At 44.1% G+C, this 27,645-nt stretch overlaps 1 protein-coding gene across 5 annotated transcripts in view; it reads left to right on the top strand.

Moving 5' to 3' along the window:
- LOC119971382 (BTB/POZ domain-containing protein KCTD19-like) overlaps positions 1–27,645 on the top strand; it is a 179,175-nt gene that overhangs the window by 42,734 nt on the left and 108,796 nt on the right. For all 5 annotated transcript variants that reach the window (XM_038806837.1, XM_038806838.1, XM_038806839.1 and 2 more), the window contains 3 exons: positions 5,253–5,422; positions 12,448–12,560; positions 25,923–26,065. In XM_038806837.1, the coding sequence (XP_038662765.1) occupies positions 5,253–5,422; positions 12,448–12,560; positions 25,923–26,065 (426 nt within the window). The remainder of the gene's footprint in view (positions 1–5,252; positions 5,423–12,447; positions 12,561–25,922; positions 26,066–27,645) is intronic.

The following is a 27,645-nucleotide window of genomic DNA, read 5'->3' on the forward strand; positions in this document are numbered from 1 at the left end:
TTTTTTTAAACAATATTTTATTGAGGCATTAATATTATAAATTTTAACACAATGAACAATCACACACCAAGAACAAAAAAACTCTCATAAACATAAATAACACCCCAACAACTGCTCCCTACCTTGACCAACTTCGCCTGTGCCATGTGCATTTGTGCCACCATAACAAACTGCACAGTAGCTGCTAGGTGATGAGAGCCATCCGTTGGTGGAATGGCTTATGACCCAGGTGTGCAAGCCAAGTGGGAAGTATGCCTACAAAGAAAGCAATGCTGCCACATGAAATGTGATGAATGAGACCACTGAGGTTCTAAGGTTCTGAAATGATTTTGCTACTTGCAGTGCTCTGCAGTAGCTCGGCAGACCATTTATCAAGATTCTCCTGCATGCTCCACAGCCTTGCCATCGCGACTGCACACGCTCGCCTCCAGGGATTCGGCAACTAATTGAGGGGAAGTGAGCGTGCAGGCAACAACATAGCCCTTTTCCTGCTGGGTTGTTCATGAGTGACTGATCCAACTGTAATAGGGGCTTTTCACAGGAACTTCATTGAAGCCTACTCCTGACAATAAGCGATTTTCCAAATTTCCATAAATGCAACTCCCAATTTACCATTTATCAAGAGTCCCAAATCACACGTTACTTTCCCTTTGTTACAGCATCATTAGCCACATTATGAATATAAAAGCCAGCTCAAAATAAGTATTCCAAACTAAATCAGTCCAGAGATGGCAAGTGATCACCCAAGTGCAATCCTTATTGATGCTCTTCTGTCTGCCTTTGTTGCCCTCGTGGCTACAGCAGGATTATGAAAGGCTGCTAAATTTAGCGGGGGAGACTTGAACAAAGACCTTGAGCAGGTCTGGCCATGGGTGGCAGCAGTCTGGGATGGCTGGTTGGGAAGCAACAGCAAAGGCATAGGCAAAATTGCAGTGATATGCCACCATTCTGACAGAGGCAAAGGCATACCCTGCCCAGTCAACTTTGCAAAGTTATCTTCAATAACATTTGGGCATTTTTGCCAAAATTGACTAGTTCCCAATCGACAGATGACACAGTGAAACACACCGTGAGCAGCATGGTAGCACAGTGGGCAGCACTGTTGCTTCACAGCCCCAGGGTCCGAGGTTCGATTCCCGGCTTTAGTTACTGTCTGTGGGCGGAATTCTTCCTCCATGTTGAAAACCCCTTCGAAGAAGCACTGAGGTGACAAGAGAACAGAATGTACTCTGGTTGGACTTTACAACCATCACCCAAATTTGCTGGGAAGTGCTGATACTGACTGGGCTGGCCGAACCCTGAACATACCTGGCAGACAAAGCCTGTGGCATGTGGTGAAAGAACTAAGAAGAGGGAAAACTTAATTGCCCTTGTCCCTACCAATCTACTTGTTCCAGATGCATCTGTCCATGAGAGTATTGGTAAGAGTGACCACTGCTCAAATCTTGAAGAGAAGTTACATCTTCATGTTGAGAACACCCTGAAACATGTGTTCACTTATTTTCATTGTTGCCATACTAAATGGAATAAATACAGAATAGATGTAGCAGTTCAAAACTGGGTATTGCAGTGCATTATCACTAGCAGAATTGTATTCTATCACAATCTGTATCCTCATGGTCTGGCGTATCCCTCACTCTACCGTTACCATCAAGCTAGATGACCAATCATGGTTCATTCAGCGGTCTAGAAGGGAAGGCCAGGAACAGCACCTGGCACATCTAAAAATGAGCTTTCAACCTAGTTAAAGTCTACTCGCTTTCAGTATGTTCATCAAGTTTTTCAGGATTTGTCCAGCTCAGCCAATAATGGTGCTACCAATTGGCACCAGTGTGATGGAACATGTCATTGGCAGCGATGTCAGGCAGCAGTTACTCAACAATAGTCTCATTGCGCAGTTTGGGTTCAGCCAGGGCTACCTGGCTTCAGATTTCATTACAGAATTGGTCAAAACTTGGACAAAAGAATTGAATTCCAGAGGTGAGAGTGACATTAAGACAGCATTTGACTGAATGTGACATCAAGACACCCGAGCATAATTGAAGTTGGTGGGGTTGGGAGGTGTGGAACCCTCCACTGCTCAGAATAATTGTTAACACAAAGAAAATGACTGTGATTGTTAGAGGCCAATCATCCCAATCCCAGGACAATAAAACAAGAGTTTCTTCGGCTATTTTTCAAGGCTCAATCATCATTAGCTGCTTTGTCAATGATCTTCCCTCCAACATAAAATCAGAAATTGGTATATTTGCTACAATGTTCAGTACTATTCGCAACAATTGGATACCAAAGCAGTCTGCACATATGCAGGAAGGTCTGGACAACATTTAGGCTTGAGCTGATAAGTGGTAAGTAATATTTGCACAGCGGAAATGTAGGTCAATAATCATCTACAATAAGAGCGAATCTAACCATCTGCCTTTGATATTTAACATTACCGATCGCCCAACGACAACATTTAGATAGGTTATTATTGACCAGAAACTGAATTAGGTTATTATTGACCAGAAACTGAATTGGACCAGCCACATAAATAATGTGGCTACAAGAGCACATCAGAGGCTGAGAATTCTGCAGCAGGTAAGAATTATAGAATCATATAATTTACAATGCAGAAGGAGGCCATTCAGCCCATCAGGTCTGCACTGGCCCTTGGAAAGAGCACCCTACTTCAGCCCGCTCCTCCACCCTATCCCCATAACGTAGTAACCCCACCTAACCTTTTGGATACTAAGGGCAATTTAGCATGGCCAATCCACCTAACCTGCACATCTGTGGACTGTGGGAGGAATCCCACGCTAACTCACCACCTGACTCCCCAGAGCCTGTGCACCATCTATAAGGTGCAAATCAGGAGTGTGATGGAATACCCTTCACTTGTCTGAACTGAATGAGTGTAGCTTCAATAACACTGAAGAAGCTCCATGCAATCCAGGACAACATCGCCCACTAACTCACCAACCACCTTAAACATTCTCTCTCTTGACACATGGGTAGCAGTCTAAATGATTTACTGCAGCAATTTTCCAAGGTTCCTTCAACTGCATTTTCCAAACGTGTGACCTCTACTACCTAGAACAACTAAGGTAGCAGGTGTATGGGAACAGCATTGCTAAATTCCCCTCAATCACACACCACCCTGACTCGGAAGTATTTTGCTGCTGCTTCACTATCATTGGGTTAAAATCTTGGAACTTCCTCCTAACAACACTGTGGGAGTTGCTGGACCATTGGAACTGGGGCAGTTCAGAAGGTGGTTCACCACACCCATCTCAAGGATAGTTCGGGATGGACAAAAATGTAGGCCTCGCTAGCAATATATGTATTAAGAAAAGGGCTGGAGAAACATTCTAAGAATAGACTAAATTGACATTTCTATCGATTGAATTTACTCATGCCGAATTTTATTTAAGTAGGATAGATTTTTAATATATGGATCACGTACCTATTATAGTTTGAATTGAATGGAATTAAAATTTGGTAACTTCTATCAAGAACGTGTCAGATTACCACCTGGGTGGTGAAGATGATAATGTTCCCCAAATATTTGGGTTTAGTGGACTCTATGGTGACTATGAGCAGTCCCGGACTCCTTTTTTCTTTTTCTCCTTTGCTTTTTGTTTCCACCGTGGAGGGTTTGTTTTATTGGATGCATTGACAGGTGGGCCGTTGTTTGGGGTGGTAGGAGGATGGGATCGTTGTTATTGTTAAGGGGATTGATTTTGTATTTGTTACCATTTACTGTTTGTGGGTGTGGTGTAAATTTTGGAGGAAATTGTGAAAATGGAGAATAAAAACATTTATAAAATTTTTTAAAAAAAGTTATGAAAAAAAAATATTTGGGTTTATACATGTTTTCACGTTGCTCCAATATACAGACAGATTGAGAAAAAGGGTATTCTTAAATTACTTTTAAGATCCATTATGAAGATGGTGGAATGTTCGAATAGCAATTTAATCGCACATGAATTGGGCATGTTCTTGGTGCAGTGTCTGCAGCACACACCTAATGAGGATGGTGGCAATACCACGATAGCTTATTTTGATGGACTCATTCGTTAACAGTTGCTGCTCCAGAGCCAGTTGCAGCAGAGCAACCAGTTTGAATGCTGGCCAAGGTTCTTGGGAGAGTACAGGGCAGATAGAGGGCAATCGGGAGTGGGGGTGCACAGGATCAGAATCAGGAGAAGTACCCAGTTACAATACATCTGAAGTAACTATTCTCTACTCGGAGGTGAAATCAAAAAATACAACTGGAAATATATATTTTAATAGTGACATTCATGCTTGAATCTGAAAGTGGAAGAAATGGCCTAGATAATTACAGACTAAAATGGGCATGTAAGGGCCCAATGGGCCATACCACAGGAATGTGCAAAATCTGTACCCAAAAATTATTTTGATCTATGGAAAATCAATGGGGTAATGCCTTTGTGTAATTTGCGAATGCCACATCTTGCACAGTGCATGCCATGGTCAGTTTTGTCAGGCACTTAGCAGCCAAACCAGCCCTTAAGCAGTCCTTAAAGAGACTGCTGGAGGCTACCACCAGAAAGGGAAATATTAATATTTTACTTAATGTGGAGGTTAGAAGACTGGCTCCAGTAAGGGTTCACCTGCTGAGCCCTTCAGCAGCTGCAGCCACCTATAATGCTTGGTGGTCCTCATTAGGTGTGTGTAGTAGTGAACCTGCATCACATTTCAATTTAAGTGCCATCAAATTTCTGGGCTAATGTTTATAACTTCCACAAATGACTAATGTATACACGATTGCATTATCAGAAGTGGATTGTTCAAGACTTCATATACCCCTGTAATTCTGTTAGCAATTAGGGCTGGTTTAGCACAGGACTAAATAGCTGGCTTTTAAAACAGACCAAGGCAGGCCTGCAGCACGGTTCAATTCCTGTACCAGCCTCCTCCGGAACAGGCGCCGGAATGTGGCGACTAAGGGATTTTCACAGTAACTTCATTTGAAGCCTACTTGTGATAATAAGCGATTTTCATTTCATTCATTTTCATTACATTTCAATTATAAATTTCCAGGAACTTCCTATTTTTCCAAACAAGCATTTTGCGTTAATGTGGCTGATGCAAAATCAAAATGATTGAGGATTCATTCAGTCTCAATTATGATTGGAGTGTTATGATTATAAATTAGATATTTAAATTGTTGTTTTTTTTCTTATTTGCTTTTACTTAAGTTTGTTGACGTAACTGGAAGAGGTTGACATAAATATTTATGTCTTCAGAAGCTGGTTAGGGACATGCCGCCTACTACTGACTGAAGATATATCTCAGATGTGTGCAGTTTGTGTATTTCTGGATGAACATGACAGTCTGTACCAGCCTGTTAAAGATGCCATGCAACTCTACCTACAAAAAAGAAAAAGAGGGACAATTGAATCAAGCTTTAACATAAGTAAGTTGGTTTAAAATGCAATACTATTTTCATACTGTAAGATATGTCTCATGGCAGGTTATTCTACAGTTTGTGCATGAGAATGAAGAGAAATCAGGTGCCAGTACTCAAAAGCTCATCTTAAATACTAATGACTACTAAGTTTTGCAGGAATAATAATTAACAATACAATACATCCAATACGGCTATTAATTGCAAATACATTTCAAGGAATCATACTTGCAATCATCCAGTGCGGATTCACCTGATAAGCATACCCTTCAGCAGCTGACCAAAATGCTTAACTTAAGTATTGAATAACTCTGGATCCAACCAGTTATTGACTCACAAATAAGATATATCCCAGTGAGGAAGAAGAATTCTAGGCGGGTTAAGTCAATCATTGTTTTTTTGATAAATATATTATTGAAGGTGTTTTCAAATATATACAGAACAGAAACAAGCAAACAGCAACGGTAAACCATACACAATTAACCCTATTCCCCCGTAACACCCTCTCCATCCCTCTTTTTACCCAAGCCCCCCCACAAATACCAAGTCCCCCCTCCCTGCTGATATGTTATACACAATTAACCCTATTCTTCCGTAACACCCTCTCCATCCCTCTTTTTACCCACACCCCCCAAAAACACCAAGACCCCCCTCCCTGCTGAAATGTTAATGTCCCTTAAAGAAGTCAATGAACAGCCTCCACCCTTCTTATGGCGATCTTAATTTTTTTCTAGGAGGGGAAACTCTGCCAAGTCGTTCACCAAGTCCCGCCACCACAGCATGATCCACCTCTGGACTATCAGGGAGGCAAAGATAACTACGTGAGCCTCTCTCCCCACCTGCACTGCTGGATCCTCCGCCACCCCAAATATCACTATCCATGGGCTTGGTGCCTCAACTCCCAAAATCCTTGACATTACAAACCCTTTCCGGAACCCTTCCAACTTCGACATGCCCAAAACATAGGACATAGTTCACCGGACTCCCTGCACACCGCCCACACTTATCTTCTACCTCAGGAAAAAAACGGCTCATCCTAGACCCCGTCATATGAGCCCTATGCCGCCTCCATCCATCCCCACACCAACCTCTCCTCAACCTCTCACTTCCATACCATAGCTTTGTTTGCTGCCCAGTAATAATTCTGCAGATTTGGTAGCATCAATCCTCTCCCTGCCTACATATCCCTTTCCAGAAACACCCCTCTGGTCTTGGGAACCTTGCCAGCCCCCACAAACCTCGGTATCATCTTATTCACCCTACTAAAAAAGACTTGGTCATGAAAATTGGGAGATTCTGAAACATGAACAAAAACTTTGGCAACGCCATCATCTTTACTGTCTGGACCCTTTCAGCCAATGACAAAGGCAACACAGCCCACCTCCTAAAGTCCTCCTTCATTCTCTCCACCAGCATTTCCAGATTCAACTTGGTGCAGCAGCGCCATGTGTAAACCCAGGTAACAAAAGCTCGTCCCTCCCAACTAAAAGGGCAACCTCCTTAAACTCGTGTTAATCAGGTATACGTCACTTTTCCCCATATTGAGTTTATACCCCAACAAAAGACTGAACTCGCCCCAAGATCCCCATAATCCTGTCGAAACTCTCAACCGGATTCATAATACATAATAAGAGGTCATCAGCGCATAAAAAGACCTGGTTCTCCCCGCCACCCCCCTGTAGCCCAAAGTGCCATTGCTAAAGGTTCAATCGCTAGGGAAAAGAGCAAAGAGGAGAGTGAGCACCCCTGCCTCATCCCTGGTGCAACCTAAAATACTCTTGGCCCGTGCACTCACTTAAGGAGCCCTATACAACAACCTCACTCAGTCGACAAACCACTTCCCAGACCCAAACCGCGGCAACACCTCGAATAGGTACGGCCACTCCACATAGTCAAACACCTTCTCCGTGGACACAAGTACCTTCACCTCCCACCCATCGAGAGCATCGCTATCACATTCGATAGCCTCCGAACATCCTTGCACCCTCGCCTCGTCCACTCTTGGGAACTCCAGCCCATCCAGAAACCATCTCATGTCCGAATCCCCTGCCAAGGGCTCCAAGCTCCAATTAAAAAGCCTCAAACATCTCTTTACCTCCTCCGGCTCAGTTACCAACTTGCCCCCTCCGTGTCCCTCATTCGCCCAATCTCCCTCACTGCCGCTGCCTGCCTCAGCTGATGAGCAAGCATCCTGCTCGCTTTCTCCCCATACTCGTACACTACCCCTGTCGACACATCCTTTACTCTATTTGGAGCTTCTGCCTCTCCTCAGCAGCGCCTCCTCAGGCCACTGAGTATTTCCGGTCCGCTGCCAGAATGGCCACCACCAGCCTCGGCTTCTCTGCCCGCTCCGCCCTCACCTTATGCACCCTGACCCAGATAAACTGCCCTCTAACCACTGCCTTCAATGCCACCCAAAACATAGCCACAGAGACCCCCCCCCTCTCTTATTATGTCCCACATAGTTTTGAATAGCCACCCCCATCTTCTTAGATCTCCTTATCGGCCAATAACCCCATATTCATCCTCCACTGTGGCCTCTGGGAGTTTGCCCCTTCCACCTGCAGTCCACCCAGTGTGGTTTGTAGTCAAACACCACGATTGATGAATACTCGGTTCCAATCACCCTTGCCAACACTGCCTTGTCCAGGACAAAAAATGAATCTGGGAGTCCCCGCTGTGGACATGCGAGAAAAGAACGAAAATTACTTCGCCTTTGGCCTCTCAAACCGCCATGGTTCCACCACCTCCATTTTCTCAATAAATCCCAACAACTCCTTAGCCTCTGCTGACACCTTCATAGATCTGGGGAGCGACTGGTCCAGGCTCGGATCCAGCACCGTATTAAAATCCCCCCCCGCCCCCATGATCACCCGGTGTGTGTCTAGATCCGGGATCTTTGCCAGGACTCACCTCAGAAATTCCACATCGTCCTAATTTTGGGCATAAATGTTCACGAGCACCACAGGCTCCATCCTCCCGCACCTCACGAGCACCTCCATCCTCCCGCTCAACATCACAAATCTATCCTGAGGGTCCGCCACTCTGCTTCCCACCTCAAAGGACATCCTCCTATTAACCAGCACTGCCAGCCCCCTCATCTTCATTCAGCCCCAAATGAAACACCTGACCCATCCATCCCTTCCTCCGCTTTGTCAGATCAACCACTTTCAAATGAGTCTCTTGCAAAAACACACTGTCTACCTTCAAACTGCTCACATGCGTGAACACACGCGGCCTCTTAACCGGCCCATTAATCCCTGTACGCCATGAAATCAGCCGGGGGGGGGGGGATGCTCTCTCCTCCTCCTTCCCCCTTCTCTTCCTCCTCCTCCTCCCTCCTCCTCTCCCCCACCCTCTCCAAAGTTCTTACAAGTCCCCAAGTCCATGGTCTCTGAAAAACCTTCTCGCCTCCTCTACGCTAAAATTGCCCCTCAATTAGAAAAAAAAATTGGGTACTTAAATTTAGAAAAAAAAACAAAGGTTGGATTGCATTGTCAGGTATCAAGGTAGTGTAATTCGTCCTCTAGCATTGCGGCTCTTATTTCTTTTTCCTCTGTTGTTTTTCTTCAAAGTGATAGGTATGATAGAACTACAAGACAGAGAGTCGGTATAAGGGGGGCATTTTCAGGATGGCAGCCTGGAACTAGTGGAGTGCCAGAGGGATCGGTGCTGGGCTACAATTATTTACAATATATATTAATGATTTGGACGAGGGAAGTGAATGTACTATTGCCAAGGTTGCGGATGGCGCAAAAATAGGTGGGAAGTGCAAGTGGTAAGGATGGCAGTCTACAGAGGGATACGGACAGATTAACTGGGCAAAAACTTGGCAAATAGAATATAATGTAGGAAAGGATGAAGTTATACACTTGGGTATGGCGTCTAAAGAAGCTGAATCTGATTTAAATGGCGAAAGATTGCAGAAAGCTGCAGCACAGAGGTATTTGGGGGACCTAATGCATAAATCACGAAAAGCTACCATGCAAGTTCACCCGGTAAGAGGGAAGTCAAATAGAATTTTGTTGGTTATTTCAAAGACAATAGAGTATAAAAATAGGAAAGTTTTGCTAAAGAGATTCAAGACACTAGTTCCACACCTGGAATACCACGAACATGGTATAGGGGCTGGTTTAGCACAGTGGGTTAAACAGCTGGCTTGTAATGCCGAATAAGGCCAGCAGTGCGGGTTCAGTTCTTGTAGGGGCTGGTTTAGCTCACTGGGCTAAATCGCTGGCTTTTAAAGCAGACCAAGCAGGCCAGCAGCACGGTTCAATTCCCGTACCAGCCTCCCCGGACAGGCGCTGGAATGTGGCTACTAGGGGCTTTTCACAGTAAACTTCATTGAAGCCTACTCGTGACAATAAGCGATTTTCATTTTCATACTGGCCTCCCCGAACAGGCGGTGGAATGTGCCGACAAGGGGCTTTTCACAGTAACTTCATTGAAGCCTACTTGTGACAATAAGTGATTATTATTATTAACCGTTTTGGTCCTCTTATTTGAGGAAAGATGTAGTGGTATTGGATGCAGTTCAGAGGAGGTTCACTAGGTTGATTCCAGAGATGAGGGGTTCATCGTATGAAGAAAGATTGAACAGTTTAGGCCTATATTCTCTTGAGTTTAGAAGAATGAGGGGAGAACAAATTGAGGTATACAAGATGCTAAAAGGTATGGATAAAATAGACGTGGAGTGGATGCTTCCTCTTGTGGGGCATTCTAGAACAAGAGGTCATAGCCTTAGGATAAGAGGCAGCAAATATAAAACGGAGTTGAGGAGATACTACTTCTCCAAATAGGTTGTGAATCTGTGGAATTTGCTACTCCAGAGTGTTGTGGATGCTGGGACAGTGAGTAAATTTATGGAGGAGTTAGACAGATCTTTAATTGGCAATGGGTTGAAGGGTTATAGAGAACGGGCAGGACAGTGGAGTTAAGGTCAGCCATGATCGAAAGGTGTAGCAGACCCAATGGGCCAAATGGCCTAATTCTACTCCTATATCTTATGAATTATCAGATATACTGGCAGTTCAGAGAAGGTACTCTAGGTAAATGCTGGGTACGTGGAATTTTCTTATGAGGAGAGGTTGAGGAGATTGGACCTGTACTCATTAGAGTTTTGAAGAATGAGAGGCAAGCTTATTGAGACATTGGGATTCTTGGGGGGCTTAACTGGGTAAATGCTGAGAGGTTGTGGGAGAGTCTAGGACCAGAGGGCATACTCTTTGAACAAGGGGTCGTGCATTTAATTCAGATGAAGAGGAATTCTTTCTCTGAGGGTAGTGAACCTCTGGAATTATTTTCTGCGGAGAGCTGAAGGGACTGTGTCGTTAAGTATGTTCAAGGCTGAGATAAACCAATTTTTAATCAGTAAGGAAATCCTGTGTTATGGGGATACGATGGGGCCGTGGAATTGTCAGTGAGAATTATCATATCGGATCAGTCATTGAGCCGAATGGCCTGCTTCTACGTCTTATGTTCTCTGCAATGTTTTTATAACTTTCTGAGACAGGATGTTTCCTTTAAAAGATCATACTGTTCTCAAAATCTATCTTAAACCACAATTGATCTTTGTTCAAGCTACAATATTAGAGTCCACATTGATAATGAGCATCTGTTTAAACTTAAATGTTTAATATCATCAATTGTTAATGTTGCAGATAGTTGTAAACCCAATAACAGATTCCTTTCCTAGTCTCTCTCACAGATTTCAAAACTACATGACAATGAAACAATCTAGGTTCCTTAAATTCCAAACTTCCTACAAATTGTTGCTTGGAGAAAGAAAGACAGTGGGCTGGATTCTCTGTTCTTGGGATTATGTCCCCACGCCGTCGTAAAAACTGACTTAAGAAGGCCACATATTCATAGCCTTGTAGGAGGCTAGCAGTGAACCATCGTAAAACTAGCAGCTTTTGCTTCAGATACGGCCCCTCGCACTTCCGGGTCAGAGGCCACGCATGCGCACGGCGGCGGCCTCCGGCGACCGCGCTGTGCTTCACGGTGGACTCTGACCGCGGAGCTGGACCTTAAACATAGTGCCCCCGATCGGCCACGCGCCCGACCCGGACCGCCTGCTGAAAAATTGCCCGGTCGTGTATAAGGCCCCCTCTGCCCTCTGACCGGCCCAGGGCAGGGTGGCCGCGGGCTGAGCCCACAACAGCCACCTTAGTTTCTCGACCGGCAGGACCACGTTAGATCCACGCTGTTGGGACTTCGGCCAGTCAGTGGCGGAGAATGGCGGGACGGGCCTCCAGCAATGGCCGCACATAGGGGATATGTGGCGCAGTGTACTCTCCGAGTATGCTGATTTTCAGGGCCCGGAGAATCGGGGAACCGGCACCGGTCCTGATTCCATGCGGGGAAATGGATTCCCTGCCCCAGCGCTGGCTGCCATTTTGACATCGGGGTGCGGAGAATCCAGCCCAGTTTATCTGATAAAGAATATTTTTTTTTAAATGCCTTCTACTGTCTCTGCATTTCGAAAGAAGGAGAACTCGAACATCAATCAATGTCAGTTTGTGCCTCTTTTTTTTTGTAGCTTTAAAACATTTTGGACCGCTTATGACAGATCAATTAATACCTTCTAAAATATGTTCTATCATACCAATCTCTGTACATTTCCAGCCATGCATTTTTTATAAAACCTAGGCCCATGTGTCTCTTTATTGGTTTCATCCTGGTTTTTCGATCTTGTGCCTTTTGCTAAACATTCCATAGACCCCAAAGTATTTTTTTAAAAACAGTGGATTGTGTAGCTGTTAACAGATTATGTCAGCAGATTATGCCATGTTTACTAGTCAAATTCTGTCAGTTTCTATACATCTGCATATAGGCAACAGCATTCTGCATTTCATTTTAACACGGTGTTGGTTTGGATAGCCTCTCCAGTCTCGATCACAAATTTCAATTAAATATTACTGTCTCTTACAATGTAACTGGTAGTGAAGCAAGCTAGTGTTGCTGCATTTATGTACTCATCCAATAAATACAACTAACTACAGTGAGCCATAACCTTTAAATTGTATTTTAAGGTTCTTTTGATGACAGTTGGACTGCTGATGTAGACAGTCATACTCTTCATCAAATTGTGAAAGTTTATGTGGGAAACTATTGGTATGCCACTTATCTGAATACCTTCCTCAAGGTAAGTTTGTCCATTTTTCTATTATCTGTCTGGCATACATCTGAACAGTGTATCATTGTATTATCAAATAATAAATATTCATGTAACAAACATTGATACTTTCGGGAATAATAATCAGTTTATCAGTAGCATGATTACCATGAAATTAGCTGAAACAGAACAAAGGTCGACTGTATTTAGACATCCAAGCTGTTCATTGTTTTCAAGATTGGTAATTTCAAAGTTGATTTAACCATTTTGATATATTGGGCGGAATTTTCCCCCCTCCCCACACACGGCGGGTGGGAGAATCACTGGGGTACCGAGCGAGTCCGCCACGCCGCCCCGGCACCCGCACGCGATTCTCCCTTCTCCCCCCCCCCCCCCCCCCAAACCGGCGCGGCGAGATTCACGGCTGGCCGCTGGGGGAATCGCCGCTCGCCGTTTGTAACGGGCGAGCAGCGATTCACCGGCCCGGATGGGGGGGGTGGGGGCGGCCTGTGAGGGGGGAGGGGGTATCCTGCACTGGGGGGGGGCCTCAAAAGGGGCTTGGCCCGCGATCGGTACCCACCGATCGGCGGGCCGGCCTCTCTGAAGGAGGACCTCCTTTCCTCCGCCGCCCCGCAAGATCCATCCGACGTTTCTTGCGGGGCGGCCGCAGGGAGGACGGCAACCGTGTATGTGCGGGTTGGCGCCGGCCAACCTGCGCATGCACAGGTGACGTCATTTACGCGGCGCCGCTTTTATGCGGCGCCAAGGCCCGGCACGCGTAAATGACGCGGCGCCGCTCCTAGCCCCCCCGGGGGTAGGAGAATAGGGGGCAGGGAGCGGCCTCCGACGCCGGAGTGAAACACTCCGGTTTTCACTCCGACGTCGGGACTCTCCTGATGGGAGAATTGCGCCCATTAACTTTGAAATTCTGAGAATCAAAGTAGCATGATTCTGTGCTTCTGTTAGATGGGGCTATATTTAGGGGCAGAAGCCAGATATGCCAAGTTCTGCCCCATATAAGAAATAACAGACCAGAGGGATTAAAACACTCTCTTAAATTTTATGCCAGGGAAACCGTGTTCTGTGGGAGCAAGGAGCAGGAAAATTGACCAACTATTTTAAATACTGCTAAATCGTATTGCTTTTGTGTTTAAGGCATGGTAGCACAGTGGTTAGCACTGCTGCTTTATAGCACCAGGGACCCGGGTTCGATTCCTGGCTTGGGTCACTGTGCGGAGTCTGCACATGCTCTCCGTGTCTGCGTGCGTTTTCTCCGGAGGTGCTCCGGTTTCCTCCCACAAGTCCCAAAAGACGTGCTTGTTGGATGATTTGGACACTCTGAATTCTCCCTCACTGGACCGGGAATCCTCCCTCCCGAACAGGCACTGGAGTGTGGTGACGAGGGAATTTTCACAGTAACTTAATTTCAGTGTTAATGTAAGCCTACTTGTGCCACTAATAAAAATTATTATTGTATAAACTAAGAATAAATGATAATAAGAATCTTCATTATTAACTATTCCAAGTTAATTTTGTTACCTAATTATTAAATGGATTGTCCTAGACAGTCAACAGTTACAATTCTTATTGAAGCTACTTATTACTTCAGGTGCTTTTAACATTTTTCAGAATAGCAGTAATTTGTGTCTATGTGGAAAGCCTTAAATAGATTCCTGGCCATGATTTAACTGCTTTGAGATTGCAACCTATTTCAGAATCAACTCCTATATCTTTTAGATTTTTCTTCTAAAATCTCTCTGAATGTTTAGACCATTTTTCCAAAGTTACCCTATATTTTCTGCCAAACAGCGACTCTGCAGAAGAACTGCAGGATGGCATAGATTGGGACTTGAATATTAAAGGGTATGTGACATTTAGGAAAGTTAGGAAAATGTGGAGCGGTGGCTCTATTAATTAAAGATGACAGAAGCACAATAGAGAGCGATGTCCTAAGTACAAGAAACCATGGTATCGGAGCAGTTTGGGTAGAGACAAGGAGTGATAATGGTAAGAGGTCACTTGTGGGAGTAGTGTACAGGCCCCCTCACAATAGTCACATGGTAGGATGGGCTATCAAAGAAGAAATCGTGGCAGCTTGTCAGAAAGTATGGTGATTATCAAGGGAGATATTAGACTGAAAAAATTTAATGGGCAAAGGTAGCGTAGATGACAAATTCATAGAATGTTTCTGGGATAATTTCTTAGATCAACACGTTCTGGAGCCAACAGGGAGCAGGCTTTACTAGACCTGGAATTGTGCAACAAGATAGGATTAATTAATTACCTTATGGTAAAGATGCTCCTGGGTTAGAAGTAAGCATAATATAATTGAATTTTACATTCAATTTGAGGGAGAGAAGAATGCTCTCAAGTCTAGTATTTTAAACCTAAATAATTGTAAATGAGGACATGAAAGGAGAGTTAGCAAAAATGAACTGGCAATTTAGGTTAAGGGATAGATTAATAGAGATGCAGTGGTAGACACTTAAGGGGATATTTCAGAATACATGGGTACATTACAATGAGAAAGAAAATTTCCAAGAGGAGGACCACCATCTGTGGTTAACTAAAAAAGTTAGTGGTAATTGGGTGGCAGGTCAGAAGATTGGACAGAATATTTAAAAAAGCAAAGAATGATTAAAGGAATGAGAGAAAGCTGGCTAGAGCTCTAAAAACAGATAGAAATAGTTTCTGCAGGGCAGCACGGTGGCACAGTGGTTAGCACAACTGCTTCACAGCACTGCGGTCCCAGGTTCGATCCGGCTCTGGGTCCCTGTCCGTGTGGAATTTGCACATTCTCCCCGTGCTTGTGTGGGTTTCGCCCCAACAACCTAAACATGTGCAGAGTAGGTGGATTGGCCACGCTAAATTGCCCCTTAATTGGAAAAAAAATGAATTGGGCACTCTAAATTTATATTAAAAAATAAATAGTTTTTGCAGATATTATTTTTAAAAAGAGAGTTAACAAAGTGAGAGTTGGACCTGTAGAAAATGAGTCTGGGAATTAATAATGGAAATTAAGGAGATGTCAGATTAATTAAATGGGCATTTTACATCAGTCTTCACTATAGAAGATACAAGTAACAATTCAGAAATAAATAGCTGTAAATCAGAAATTGGAAGGGAAGGAGGAACTCCAGAAAATTACAATCGCTAGGAAAATATTTATACTTGGCAAATTGTTGGAACTGCAGGTTGATAGGTCTCTGGGTCAGTATGGTCAACCTGTGGCCTGAGAAGCACATGTGGCTCATCTGGGTTCTGAGTGTGGCCCATTTTGTTGACCATTGCCCATGCACAGAGTTGCTACATTCCACTGATTTCCGTCTCTGTAGTTATTTTCCTATTGCTTAGGCTGCAGTGATATACGTAAAGCAAGGCCAAGTGAAAAGGTGCATGCTGATTGCACACAACATTGACAATGAGAGCTATGTGTTCCCTCTGCATCCAAAGTGTAAATATTTAACTTGATTTTACTATTTGAAGTTGGTGATAATTGTATTAATATGTAAATGATTTTAAACATTTTCTATAATTCATTATGAAATATTCACCATGTTTTAAAAATATTTAACTTTACTCATGGGGTCATGTAGAGTACACAAGCTTGATTTCAATCACTGAGATGAAGGGGGTCACTCATGTGGCCCACTCACTAGCCTAGGTTTCTCATCACTGCTTTGGGTCCTGATGGATTGCATCCTAGGGTTTTAAAAGAAGTCGTTAGTGAGATAGTTGATGCGTTGGTGTTAATTTTTCAAAATTCACTAGATTGGGGACAGTTCCATTCAATTGGAAAATAGCTAATGTAACTCCTTCATTCAAAAAGGAGGGACAGAAAGCAGGAAACTATAGACCAGTTGGCACAGTGGTTAGCACTGCTGCCTCACAGCACCAGAGACCCATGTTTAATTCTAGCCTTGGGTGACTGCCTGTTTGGAGTTTGCATGTTCTCCCCGTGTCTGTGTGGGTTTCCTCCAGGTGCTCCGGTTTCCTCCAACAGTCCAAAGATGTGCCGGTTAGGTGGATTGGACATGCTAAATTGCCCTCTAGTGTCTAAAGGTTAGGTGGGTTTACAGCGTTAGGGTGGAGAAGTGGGCCTGGGTTAGCATGCTCTTTCAGAGGATCGCTGCAGACCTAATGGGTTGATTGGGCCTCCTTCTGCACTGTAAGGATTCTATGATCTTTAATAGGGAAAATGATAGAAGCTATTCAGTAACTTCATTGAAGCCTACTTGTGACAATAAGTTATTATTATTATTATTATTACTTGGATAAATTCAAGGTAATTAGCCAGAGTCAACATATTTTTGTGTAAGGGAATCCTGTTTAACCAATTAATCGGAGTTCTTTGAAGAAGTAACATGTGCTGTGGATAATGTTAGGATCCGAGCTGATCTTACAACTGGACGTCGGGCTAAATAGACTGTAACTTTTAGTTTTTGTTTAGAGATGTGGATGGACAGAGTCACAGGACTACCAATTAACTTTTAACTAAAGAATAAAACAATAAAATTCAACAAGAAAAGAGTAAAAATAATACACTACTCCATCACTCTCACTACACTTTCACAGATACATACAGATCAATCAGGTTTACAGAAGTTACAAGATATCTTATACTCCACTGTCTTCAGTAAGTACAGTCCATTTGAACCAATAGGCAAAATGTAGTCAGACACACTGCCATTTGAAAGCAAATGACATGCCACCCAATCCAACTTCTGTGGGTTCTCATTAAATCCCCCCAGATGCTTGTCACACTGAGCCAATGGGTCTCATTGGAATTTTGACTTCCACATGAGTGTTTCCCATCACCACTCGAAATCTGCTCCCACACGAGACTCTCTCTCGGGTTCCTTCACCAAGGATACACATCCGGGATTTCAAACACTCCTTTCAGTATTTCTCTGCTTTGGGATTTCCACATACATTCAAGCTTCCATGCAATCTCTCAGTACCCAGCCACGCCAACAGAACACCATACCTTCACAAGCTGTATTAACGTGTGACCAACCTTAGGATTCCTTCAGGTGTCTGTCTTCTCATTGGCCAGCTTCTCCAGGTTTTACCTTGCAGCTTTGTCTTTAACTTGGAGCCTCTCTCTACCCCTCTTTTTAACTTTAGTGAACTGTACCTTGTATAGGTTCCAGTTCTTTGTCCCTTTGATTTCACTCTTCCTGGGAATTTTTTCATCCCCTGGTTTCTAGAGCTATATGTTCTTTAGTTCCTGTGACTTGCTTTCTGCCCCTTTGTCCATTGCCCTGCCCTGCAGGCAGTTTCTGAGAGAGCTGTTTTCTTCTCTGACACCTGGTACCACGTGAACCCAAATACGTCTTTTCAGTGGGGCCAGTGGGTTGCTAAGCAACAGCTTAATTTCTTTACCTAATTTATTTTGCAGCGCAAACCCCTAATACAATGCAAGCACAGTTTAAAATTAATGCAAAATTCACAGACATGCAAGCATTACTATGTTTACTATGAAGCTAACTAAAGTTTTAACCCTTTCTTAGCCCACAAATATAGAAATACAAATAAAGCTTAAGCTTAAACTTAAACCTTATTCCTAGTACCCAAAATTCAAATATCAGTTATTCAAACCAGCTCTAAAGGGGAACCGGTGGATGTAATGTGCTTAGATTTTCAGAAGGGACGTCCGGTGGCAGCCATGGTGTGAGTGGTCACACATTTGGCGGCTCCTGCTCATGGTGGATATTTCGGACCTTTGCCCCGGCAGAGCTGAGGTATTGTAAAATGTGCAGGATGGGTGGAAGAAGATTATCCCACTGGTGTACGGATTTGTGGACCAGAAGAGTTCGAAAAAGGAGAGAACAACGGTCGAAGGCTGGTGTGGTGCCCGAGACACGGGGGAAGATGGCGGAAGGTCAGGACCTGATCTTGCCCGCCCAGTGGTCTATGGATCAGCTTGTGGGCTTCCTCCATGGGAAAGCCACCCAGCAGAGGAAGGAGAACTTGGAGGACCTGGCCAGGGTGGTGGACCCGATAAAGGCGGGGATCAACTGCGTGGAGATGAGGTTAGAGGCCCAGGGCCAGGCGATCCAGAAGGTGGAGGAGACGGTGGAGGAGCATTAGGAGCAACTTGCCTCAATGGCTGCGGAGATAGGGTTGATGCGAGGTCAACAAAGGAGGCTTCAGGAGAAGTGAAGGACCTGGAGAATAGATCGCACATGCAGAATGTTAGGATCGTCGGCGTGCTGGAGGGCAGTGAGGGAGTGGACGCCAGCGCATATGTGGGAGCGGATGTTTGAGAAGCTACTGGGTGAAGGGGCATTTCTTCGGTCCTTTGTGGACAGGCACACAGAGCGCTGACGAGGAAGCCATAAGGGACTGAGCCGCGGGGGGCGATGGTTGGAGGTAGTGATTGCCTTCCGACCGGCCAGGCTGGTCACTTGGAAAGTGAATTGCCCCTTAATTGGAAAAAATGAATTGGATACTCTAAATTTATAAAAAAGAAGAGTGGTGAGGCCATTTTTGAGACTTTTGAATTCTCTTCCTCAAAAGGTGCTTGAGGCAGAATCCTTGAATATCTTTAAGACAGAGGTAGATGGATTCTCGGTGAGCAAGGGGGTGAAATATTGAAGGTAAACATGAACGTGGAGTTGAGGTTAAAATTAGATCAGCCGTGATCGTATTGAATGATGAGCAGTCTCGAGGGGCTGAGTAGTTTACTCCTAATCCTAATCTGTTCATATGTATGAGCTCCTGTGGAAATTTGCCCCATTATTTTCAGCGCTATTAAATGCAAATCCCAGTTTTTCTGGTCCCATTTTCTCCCCAAATCCTAGTTTACCTGAATATGGTTAGTTATGGTTCCACAGGTTATAGGGAATTCAGAACCAGATTAGTCTTATCAGCTCCTCATTAATTCCATACCGATCTAGAAACTTCATAGTCTAGCTCAGGGTTTTTCAAACTCAGGGCCGCGTCCCGTGGGTGGGTCGCAGGAGGGTTGTGGAGCGATCGGTTATGGCGTTCCTGATTGCGGGAAGAAGTTCCCAACTGCTGCCACTTGCTTTTAAGAATGCCAGGCGCGGGCAGTCCCCGATTGGTTGTGGCGATTGAGGAGGCGCGCAGCGCGAGGTTGTGCTGGTCACTGCGTGCAGAGCGGTGGTGGGGGCGGGGGGGGGGGGGGTTATTGGGGCTAACGGGCGTCCACATGGGCACGATGCTAACAGTGGTTGCCCCAGCTTGGAGCTCCGCTCTATTGCTCGTCCTTTTCGCGCTGCTCGTCTCGTCTCCCGCCAATGATTGGCAGTATGTAACCTGCGGCAACTTGGGTAAATCCGTTCAATGGCCAGCAAAACGTTTGTTTGCACTCCAACAGCGGTTATTACTGGTCGGGAAGTGGTCTGTGAGTGGGGTCAATACAGTGAAAGGAAGCCAGGCCTGGTTTTTTGAAATACTGATTAAATGAGCCCAGTCAATAGGGCTACCTACAGTCATCACTTTGTGTCATCAATTTCTGGAAAGCAGGAAGTAAGTGCTTTTGGTGAGAATGGAGCAGAAAGTATCTTGGCTGTTTGGACAGTGCAATGCAGTCGAACCAGTAAGAAAAAGTGTGACATTGTCTGTGTTACTTTATCTCCCCATAAGTCGTAGTTTGTAAAGTAAAAAAAATTGTACCTTTTTCTGAAATTGCTTAACTTTCTAAAGAAATAGGAATATATTTGAAATAAAGTGTGTGTGTAAATGTAAGCCATGATGTGGAGATGCCGGCGTTGGACTGGGGTGAGCACAGTAAGAAGTCTTACAACACCAGGTTAAAGTCCAACAGGTTTGTTTCAAACACGAGCTTTCGGAGCACGGCTCCTTCTTCAGGTCAATCGTCATCAAACCAGCAGACAAAGGAGGGGCCACCGTCATACTGAACAGAACAGACTACTGCAAAGAAGTATACCGACAACTCGACAACCAGGAACACTACAGGCAGTTACCCGCAGATCCAACCAAGGAACACATCCGCCAACTCAGCAGACTGATCAAGACCTTAGATCCAGACCTTCAGAACACCCTACGTGCTCTCATCCCACGTAATCCCCGCATTGGAGATCTCTACTGCCTCCCGAAAATACACAAGGCCAACACACCAGGCCGTCCTATCGTTTCAGGCAATGGGACCCTGTGTGAGAACCTCTCTGGCCACATCGAGGGCATCTTGAAACCCATCGTACAAGGTACACCCAGCTTCTGTCGCGACACAACGGACTTCCTACAGAAACTCAGCACCCATGGACCAGTTGAACCAGGAACATTCCTCGTCACAATGGATGTCTCGGCACTCTACACCAGCATCCCCCATGACGACGGCATTGCTGCAACAGCCTCAGTCCTCAACACCGACAACTGCCAATCTCCAGACGCAATTCTGCAACTCATCCGTTTCATTCTAGACCACAACGTCTTCACCTTCGACAACAAATTCTTCATCCAGACGCACGGAACAGCCATGGGGACCAAATTTGCACCTCAATATGCCAACATCTTCATGCACAAGTTTGAACAGGACTTCCTCACCACACAGGACTTTCAACCGATGCTATACACCAGATACATCGATGACATTTTTTTCCTTTGGACCCACGGCGAGACATCACTGAAACGACTACATGATGACATCAATAAGTTCCATCCCACCATCAAACTCACCATGGACTATTCTCCAAATTCAGTTCCATTCTTGGACACACTCGTCTCCATCAAGGACGGTCACCTCAGCACCTCGCTTTACCGCAAGCCCACAGATAATCTCACGATGCTCCACTTCTCCAGCTTTCACCCGAAACACATTAAAGAAGCCATCCCCTATGGACAAGCCCTCCGTATACACAGGATCTGCTCAGACAAGGAGGAGCGCAACAGACACCTACAGATGCTGAAAGATGCCCTCGTACGAACGGGATATGGCGCTCGACTCATTGATCGACAGTTCCACCGCGCCACAGCAAAAAACCGCACCGACCTCCTCAGAAGACAAACACGGGACACCACTGACAGAGTACCCTTCGTCGTCCAGTACTTTCCTGGGGCGGAGAAACTACGACATCTTCTTCGCAGCCTCCAACACATCATCAGCGAGGATGGACATCTTGCCAAGGTCATCCCCACACCCCCACTACTGGCCTTCAAACAACCGCGCAACCTCAAACAAACCATTGTTTGCAGCAAATTACCCAGCCTTCAGAACAGCAACCACAACACCACAAAACCCTGCCAGGGTAATCTCTGCAAGACATGCCAGATCATCGACATGGACACCACCATTACACGTGGAAACACCACCCACCAGGTACGCGGCGCATACTCGTGCGACTCGACCAATGTAGTCTACCTCATACGCTGCAGGAAAGGATGTCCCGAAGCGTGGTACATTGGCGAGACCATGCAGACACTGCGACAACGAATAAACGGGCATCGTGCGACTATCAACAGGCAGGACTGTTCCCTTCCAGTTGGGGAACACTTCAGCAGTCAAGGACATTCAGCCTCTGATCTCCGGGTCAGCATTCTACAAGGAGGCCTTCAGGAGACGCGACAACGCAAAATTGCTGAGCAAAAACTTATAGCTAAGTTCCGCACGCATGAATGCGGACTCAACCGGGATCTGGGATTCATGTCGCATTACATTCGGCCCCCACCAACAAGCCTGGACTTGCAGAGGCCTACCGACTGAACTGGCTTGGGACAATTCACACCTCTTTAACCTGGAGTTACCTCTCTCTCTGCATCTTTGATGATTTGATTGCCTGCAGGTGCTCGCATTCCGGGGCATCTCTGACTGTGTCTATATAAACATTTCTGGAACAAGCCTTTCCATTCACCTGAAGAAGGAGCCGTGCTCCGAAAGCTCGTGTTTGAAACAAACCTGTTGGACTTTAACCTGGTGTTGTAAGACTTCTTACTGTAAATGTAAGGATGCACATGTTCAACTGAGGTTTATTAGCAGTAAATTGGAAAAATTAGGTCTTAAAAAGAAAGTTTCAAAGTAAAAAAAAAAGAATGCTGGCGGAAATATGAACGATGAGTCTTTCTGCCAGAGGCAGCGGCAGAGAGAAGGTCATGCGCCTGGCATGTCAATGCATTGGGTGCAAAATCATCGTGGTGAGATTTCTCCATTTTGTAGCTGCCAGCAAGTAAGCAACAGGGCTGTGTGAAGAACTGAAGATTTGTCATTTTGTAATAAGGTAAAGAGGGCCAGAATTACAAGCAGACCATGATCTCGCAACAAAATCTGCTTGAGAGAGCTTCGCAGGAGAGTCCACGGTAGGACAAGGCAGTGTTGGTGTGAGCTTATCCCGAGCTCCAGGGCCTAAGAAGAAACTGAAATCTGGAACAGAGCAGTATAAAGATGATTCCTTGAGGTATGGCTTTAATTGTGCCAATGCAAATCCGGATGTAACACCCATGTGTTATATTCAGGGTAGTACTGAAAAATGAAGTTTATAACCCTCAAATCTTCAAAGGCATTTGAAGGTTAAGCATGGAGAGTTCAAGGTCAAACGTCTTGATTTTGTTTTCAAAGCATGCAGTAAGAACTTAAATCGTCAGCTGACGTCCTTTGCAGAAATGTAACATTGAATGACGAAGCAAGAGAAATCGTGAGGACAAGGCAGGCCCACCTGCCGCATTAAAATTAAGCAATAATGGTGTCTCGTGAAGGTCGGCCAGCATGGGTCCCGAAGCTTCGCCAGTTAGTAAAAGTGGGTCCCTGGAAACAAATTTTGAAAAACACTGGTTTAGCTGGTGTTTGAGAGCCAAAGTAACAAGCTATTCTTTTTATCCACAGGTTGAGGTGATCATTTACTCTATAGTAAATGAATTTCAAGTAGATCAGTCCTTAAAGCAATAGTGAAAATTTGAAACTTTCTCCCACAGCGAATAGTTAAGGTGACTAATGTAAATGCATTTTAGGGAAGGCTAGATAAATATATGAAGGAGAAGGGGATGGAAGGTTGTATTGATAGAGTTAGAGGAATAAGAATGGGAAGAGGCTCAAGTAGAACGTAAATGGTAGAATGGACTGGTTAGGTGGAGTGGTCTGTTTCCCCAAATGCAATTCTGCGCAAATTAGGCTTTCCAGAGTCCATATCTCTGGATCAGCAGCACTTTTCTCAAGTGCATCTCCAGGATTTGATGGCCATAGAAGGTGTGTGCATAATGTGGTCAAACACATTGATTGCCAGCTTGCAAATCCTTCCAATGCACCTAATGGCAGGTGTTCAATATTGGGAGTTTCTTTGTCAGCCATACTGCCGATGTCAATAGCAAACCACTGCAGTACTTTGCCAAGCGTAATCATGGGCCAATCCAATGGAGATCTGTTGAGGGAAAAATTGTACATCTATTTGATTGTAGCGTACTTCACCCTCACTCTCATGAGAGACCAGTCGAAGACTCTTGGATTTAAAAAAACTAGTCTTTATTTACAAGCTACAGCGAGGGCTCTCGGCATTCCAATTAGAGCACCAAAAAGCCCAGATTCAAGAATTGCAGTTATATTTTGAGATTTGATTAGAAGAAATGAGCATATACCAATAACTTGTTACTAGTTATCTATGTCCAATCATGACTATCGATTAAGGTTACATCATGCATAGTATATGAGAATAATTAACCAATCACTTTAAACATCGCATGCTTAATTAAACTATCCAATCATTACAAAGGCACATATGTTGTCTTGCAATTAGAAATATCGGTGGTCTGATATCTGGGGTTGTTGTATCTGTAAAATCTCAGATACATATCTTTCCCAGGCTCACAAATAAAGAATGATCAGGATGCAGGTTGTCAACTTCGTTTGGGCTTACTCCTAGAGATCATATGATGCAAATATTTTAATCAAAGTTTTATCCAGATATTTTTATTAGCGCGGACAACAAAGGACAACACAAGTATGAAATCAACCCAACTTTATTTAACAACAATAATATTTGCCCTTAAATTAACCCAATAGCATTTACTAAAGATTCCCAAGATTCGTTATACTGCTAAAGATGACTTTAGTTGAGCCGTGGGCCCAATTCTCTGAGTCTCTCAGGTCCGCCCTTGTGAAGGTGGGTTTCGCATGTTGCTTCCTTCTGCCTCTGGTCCGATGTCTTGATTGCCTTTGCATGGAATCTTCACTGCTGACGTGCCACAGGTGCCTGTTTATATCCCCTCTCCCTTTGCACACTTTTGCCATTTCCCCTGGCTTTCTGCCAATGAGACCTTGGGACAGAGTCCCAGCACCCAATGGTCCGGTTGATAACCGTTTGACAGTTATCTGCCCAGCCCAGGTATGCATCTCTGGCGGTGTGGTCTGCACATAACTCGTTCCCTTATAAGGTAACAGCAAAAACTCTGGGTGCCAAGAGTTTGGCTCGATCTGGGCCATGGACAATAGACCGGTGCATATCAATAGTGTACGATGATCTCCTGATTGGTAATTGTTGGGTGTGTTCCAGTTATTTTTCTGGCAGTTGGTCTGTGGGTTGTGTATTTGACTTTGGTCAAGTTTGAATTCCCAACAGCCTGCCTGAAGTTTGACTGTAGTTTGATTTGAAAGTGTCTAATTCTTTCATTTAAAATATCCAATTTAATTGAGCTCAAAGTTAGGCCATGTCAGGTTACCACAGGGTTTTGCCATCAAATATTCTCCCTGTTGCTATCAGCAGACCGACTGGGGCCACCACAATGGTATCTTGTTACACATTGTAGAATAGAACTTGAATTGTACATATGCAGTTTATCTGCCTGAAAACTGGCTTCTCAGAGACTCAGTGTCCTTGTAATAGCTAATACACTTCGCAATTCTATAGTCTGAATTGAAGAATTCAACTTGTCCAGCAAATTGGTGGAATAGGTTTTAAAATGGTTGAAGTATGCTATCTAGTATCTAATGATGCCCAAATTGTTGTCCTCGAAGTCCATGGTTGCCAACTCCCCCTAAGGATATAGTACGTTGAGGAGACTACTATTGGGAGTGCATACCTGGAAGTATCTTGCAATTTACTTAGTGAATAATTTGCCACTCCCATGTGATAACATGAAGTAGTTGAGGCAAATGGTATAGATGTAGATAAAGGAAGCTGGTTAAGTACATAAGCTAAAAAGGAATAGAAGACTAGATTTATGTCAAAATGCAGGAGAGTGGAATGAGGCTGGTGTGCAAAGGTTGAATAGCCTGTTTATATGCTTTCAATTCTATGTACTTTCTTGTCCAGAAGAATAGGGATTTCTGGTATGGGTTCTCAGTGGAAAATTGGCAGTAATTTGATGTTATTTCAAATAGTTGCTAACCTTAATCCATAGAATTTTTAAAAAAAATCTATAATTCAAAATTATAGTTTGTTCACTGAATTATGACCATATAATATAACTTTTGCCTATTAGTATCCAGAACTACTATATAATCGCAGCAAAGCACAATGGATTGCATATGGCAAGACACTTTTCATTATTGGAGATGGTCAGATGTTCAGGCATATTATCAACTTTCTGAGATTCGACAAGCTGCATATACCATCAGGATTCAAGTGAGAGCATTACTTCATGTTTTAGCCATTGAATGTCGAGTAACGGATCAGCATAATAATAAAGGTGTTCCAGTATTTTAAACACTTACTTTTCACTCAGGCTGGAGTTTTTAATCTAACTGGCCTAATGTTATTAAGGTGTTATCTGATTGTTAGTTGTAAGTTTGGAAACAACAACAACTTGTATAAGGTCTCAGTCCACAGCGCAATGCACAAAATTCTTTCAATTTAACAATTAAATTAACAAATATCAGCTGGAGAAGCTAATAGGGAATATGCTGGTGGTGTAGAAGGTGCTTAACAATATGCAGTCTTGCCAAAAAACTTGAGAACTTTTTTTTACTGAGAGCAGGTGCTGACAACAGAGATGGGAGAGTCCGCATAGCCTCCCAAATCCATATGGTGTGGGAACAATGTACAAGAGGTTTATTGGACTGAGGAAGAATGTCAAGCTAGGTTTGAATAAAGTGTGCCCACTCAGTGGCATGAATACCATTTTTTAATTCGTATGTGGTATGCGAGCTTTGCTGGAAAAATCAGCATTTATTCTCCACCCTTAATTAGCCTTGAGAAGCTGCTTTCTTGAACTGCTCCATGTGATGTATGTACACCCACAGTGCTGTCATAGAGAACCATCCAAGATTTTGAACCAGCAATAGTGAAGGAGCAGCGATAGATTTCCAAGACAGCATTGTTTGTGACGAAGAGGGGAACTTGCACATAATGATGTTCCCATGGGTCTCCTGCCCTTGTGCTTCCAGGTGGCAACGGTCTTTGTTCTGGAAGATGCTGTTGCAGGAGTCTTGGCAAGTTGTTGCAGTGTAGCTTAGAGATGATACATACCTGCACTTTGCATGAATCAAGCACATCAATAATGCCATCTGCAAAGCTCTGACCCTGACATTTTAACAGCTCCCTTTGTCGTGTCAAATAATTTAGGGCCAGACAACGGTTTTCTTTGCCTCACAGAACATTTCAGATATTATGTAAAGCTCACAAAGTTGTTCTGTTCCTCAAAATATGTGCTTGCTCCGTATTCATTTGTTTACAGGTGAAAAATAAGTTAGGTAAAGGACTGCACCTCAAGTTGTAACGGGCACCAGATAATAGCAAGAAGCAGTCCTATTTTGAAGGTTCCAGTAAAACAATCAAGCAAGCACCTTTCAGAAACACACATTTTGGGGGTATCAGATCTTGGGACTCAGTAGGAAGTTCTAGTGAAGCACTCAGCACCAATGGAGAGGGTTAAATGGAATTTCTGTAACAAGCATCAATTAGAGGGACAAAGGACTGTGCCTAAATGGGAGGCTCCAGTGAATCCATAGATTCATATCTATTGTAAAGATTTTGGAGTTGTGCACCCCTTAAAAGCAGGAATAGACTTGGCAGCAAAGCTTTGTTGTGAATTGACCAATGAGACAAAGCCAGGACATGTTTTTAAGTTGTCAGATGAACTATGTCAATAAACCTGGACGATGATTTACAGTTTAATGCAGATGATACTACACATGTCAAGATCTGGAGAGAACACAAATGGTTTATTTCGCAGCTTTGGTCTTTGGGCCTTCAAGCCTCTTCCT

This window comes from Scyliorhinus canicula, chromosome 9 (genome assembly GCF_902713615.1).
Source record: "Scyliorhinus canicula chromosome 9, sScyCan1.1, whole genome shotgun sequence".
Taxonomy (NCBI): domain Eukaryota; kingdom Metazoa; phylum Chordata; class Chondrichthyes; order Carcharhiniformes; family Scyliorhinidae; genus Scyliorhinus; species Scyliorhinus canicula.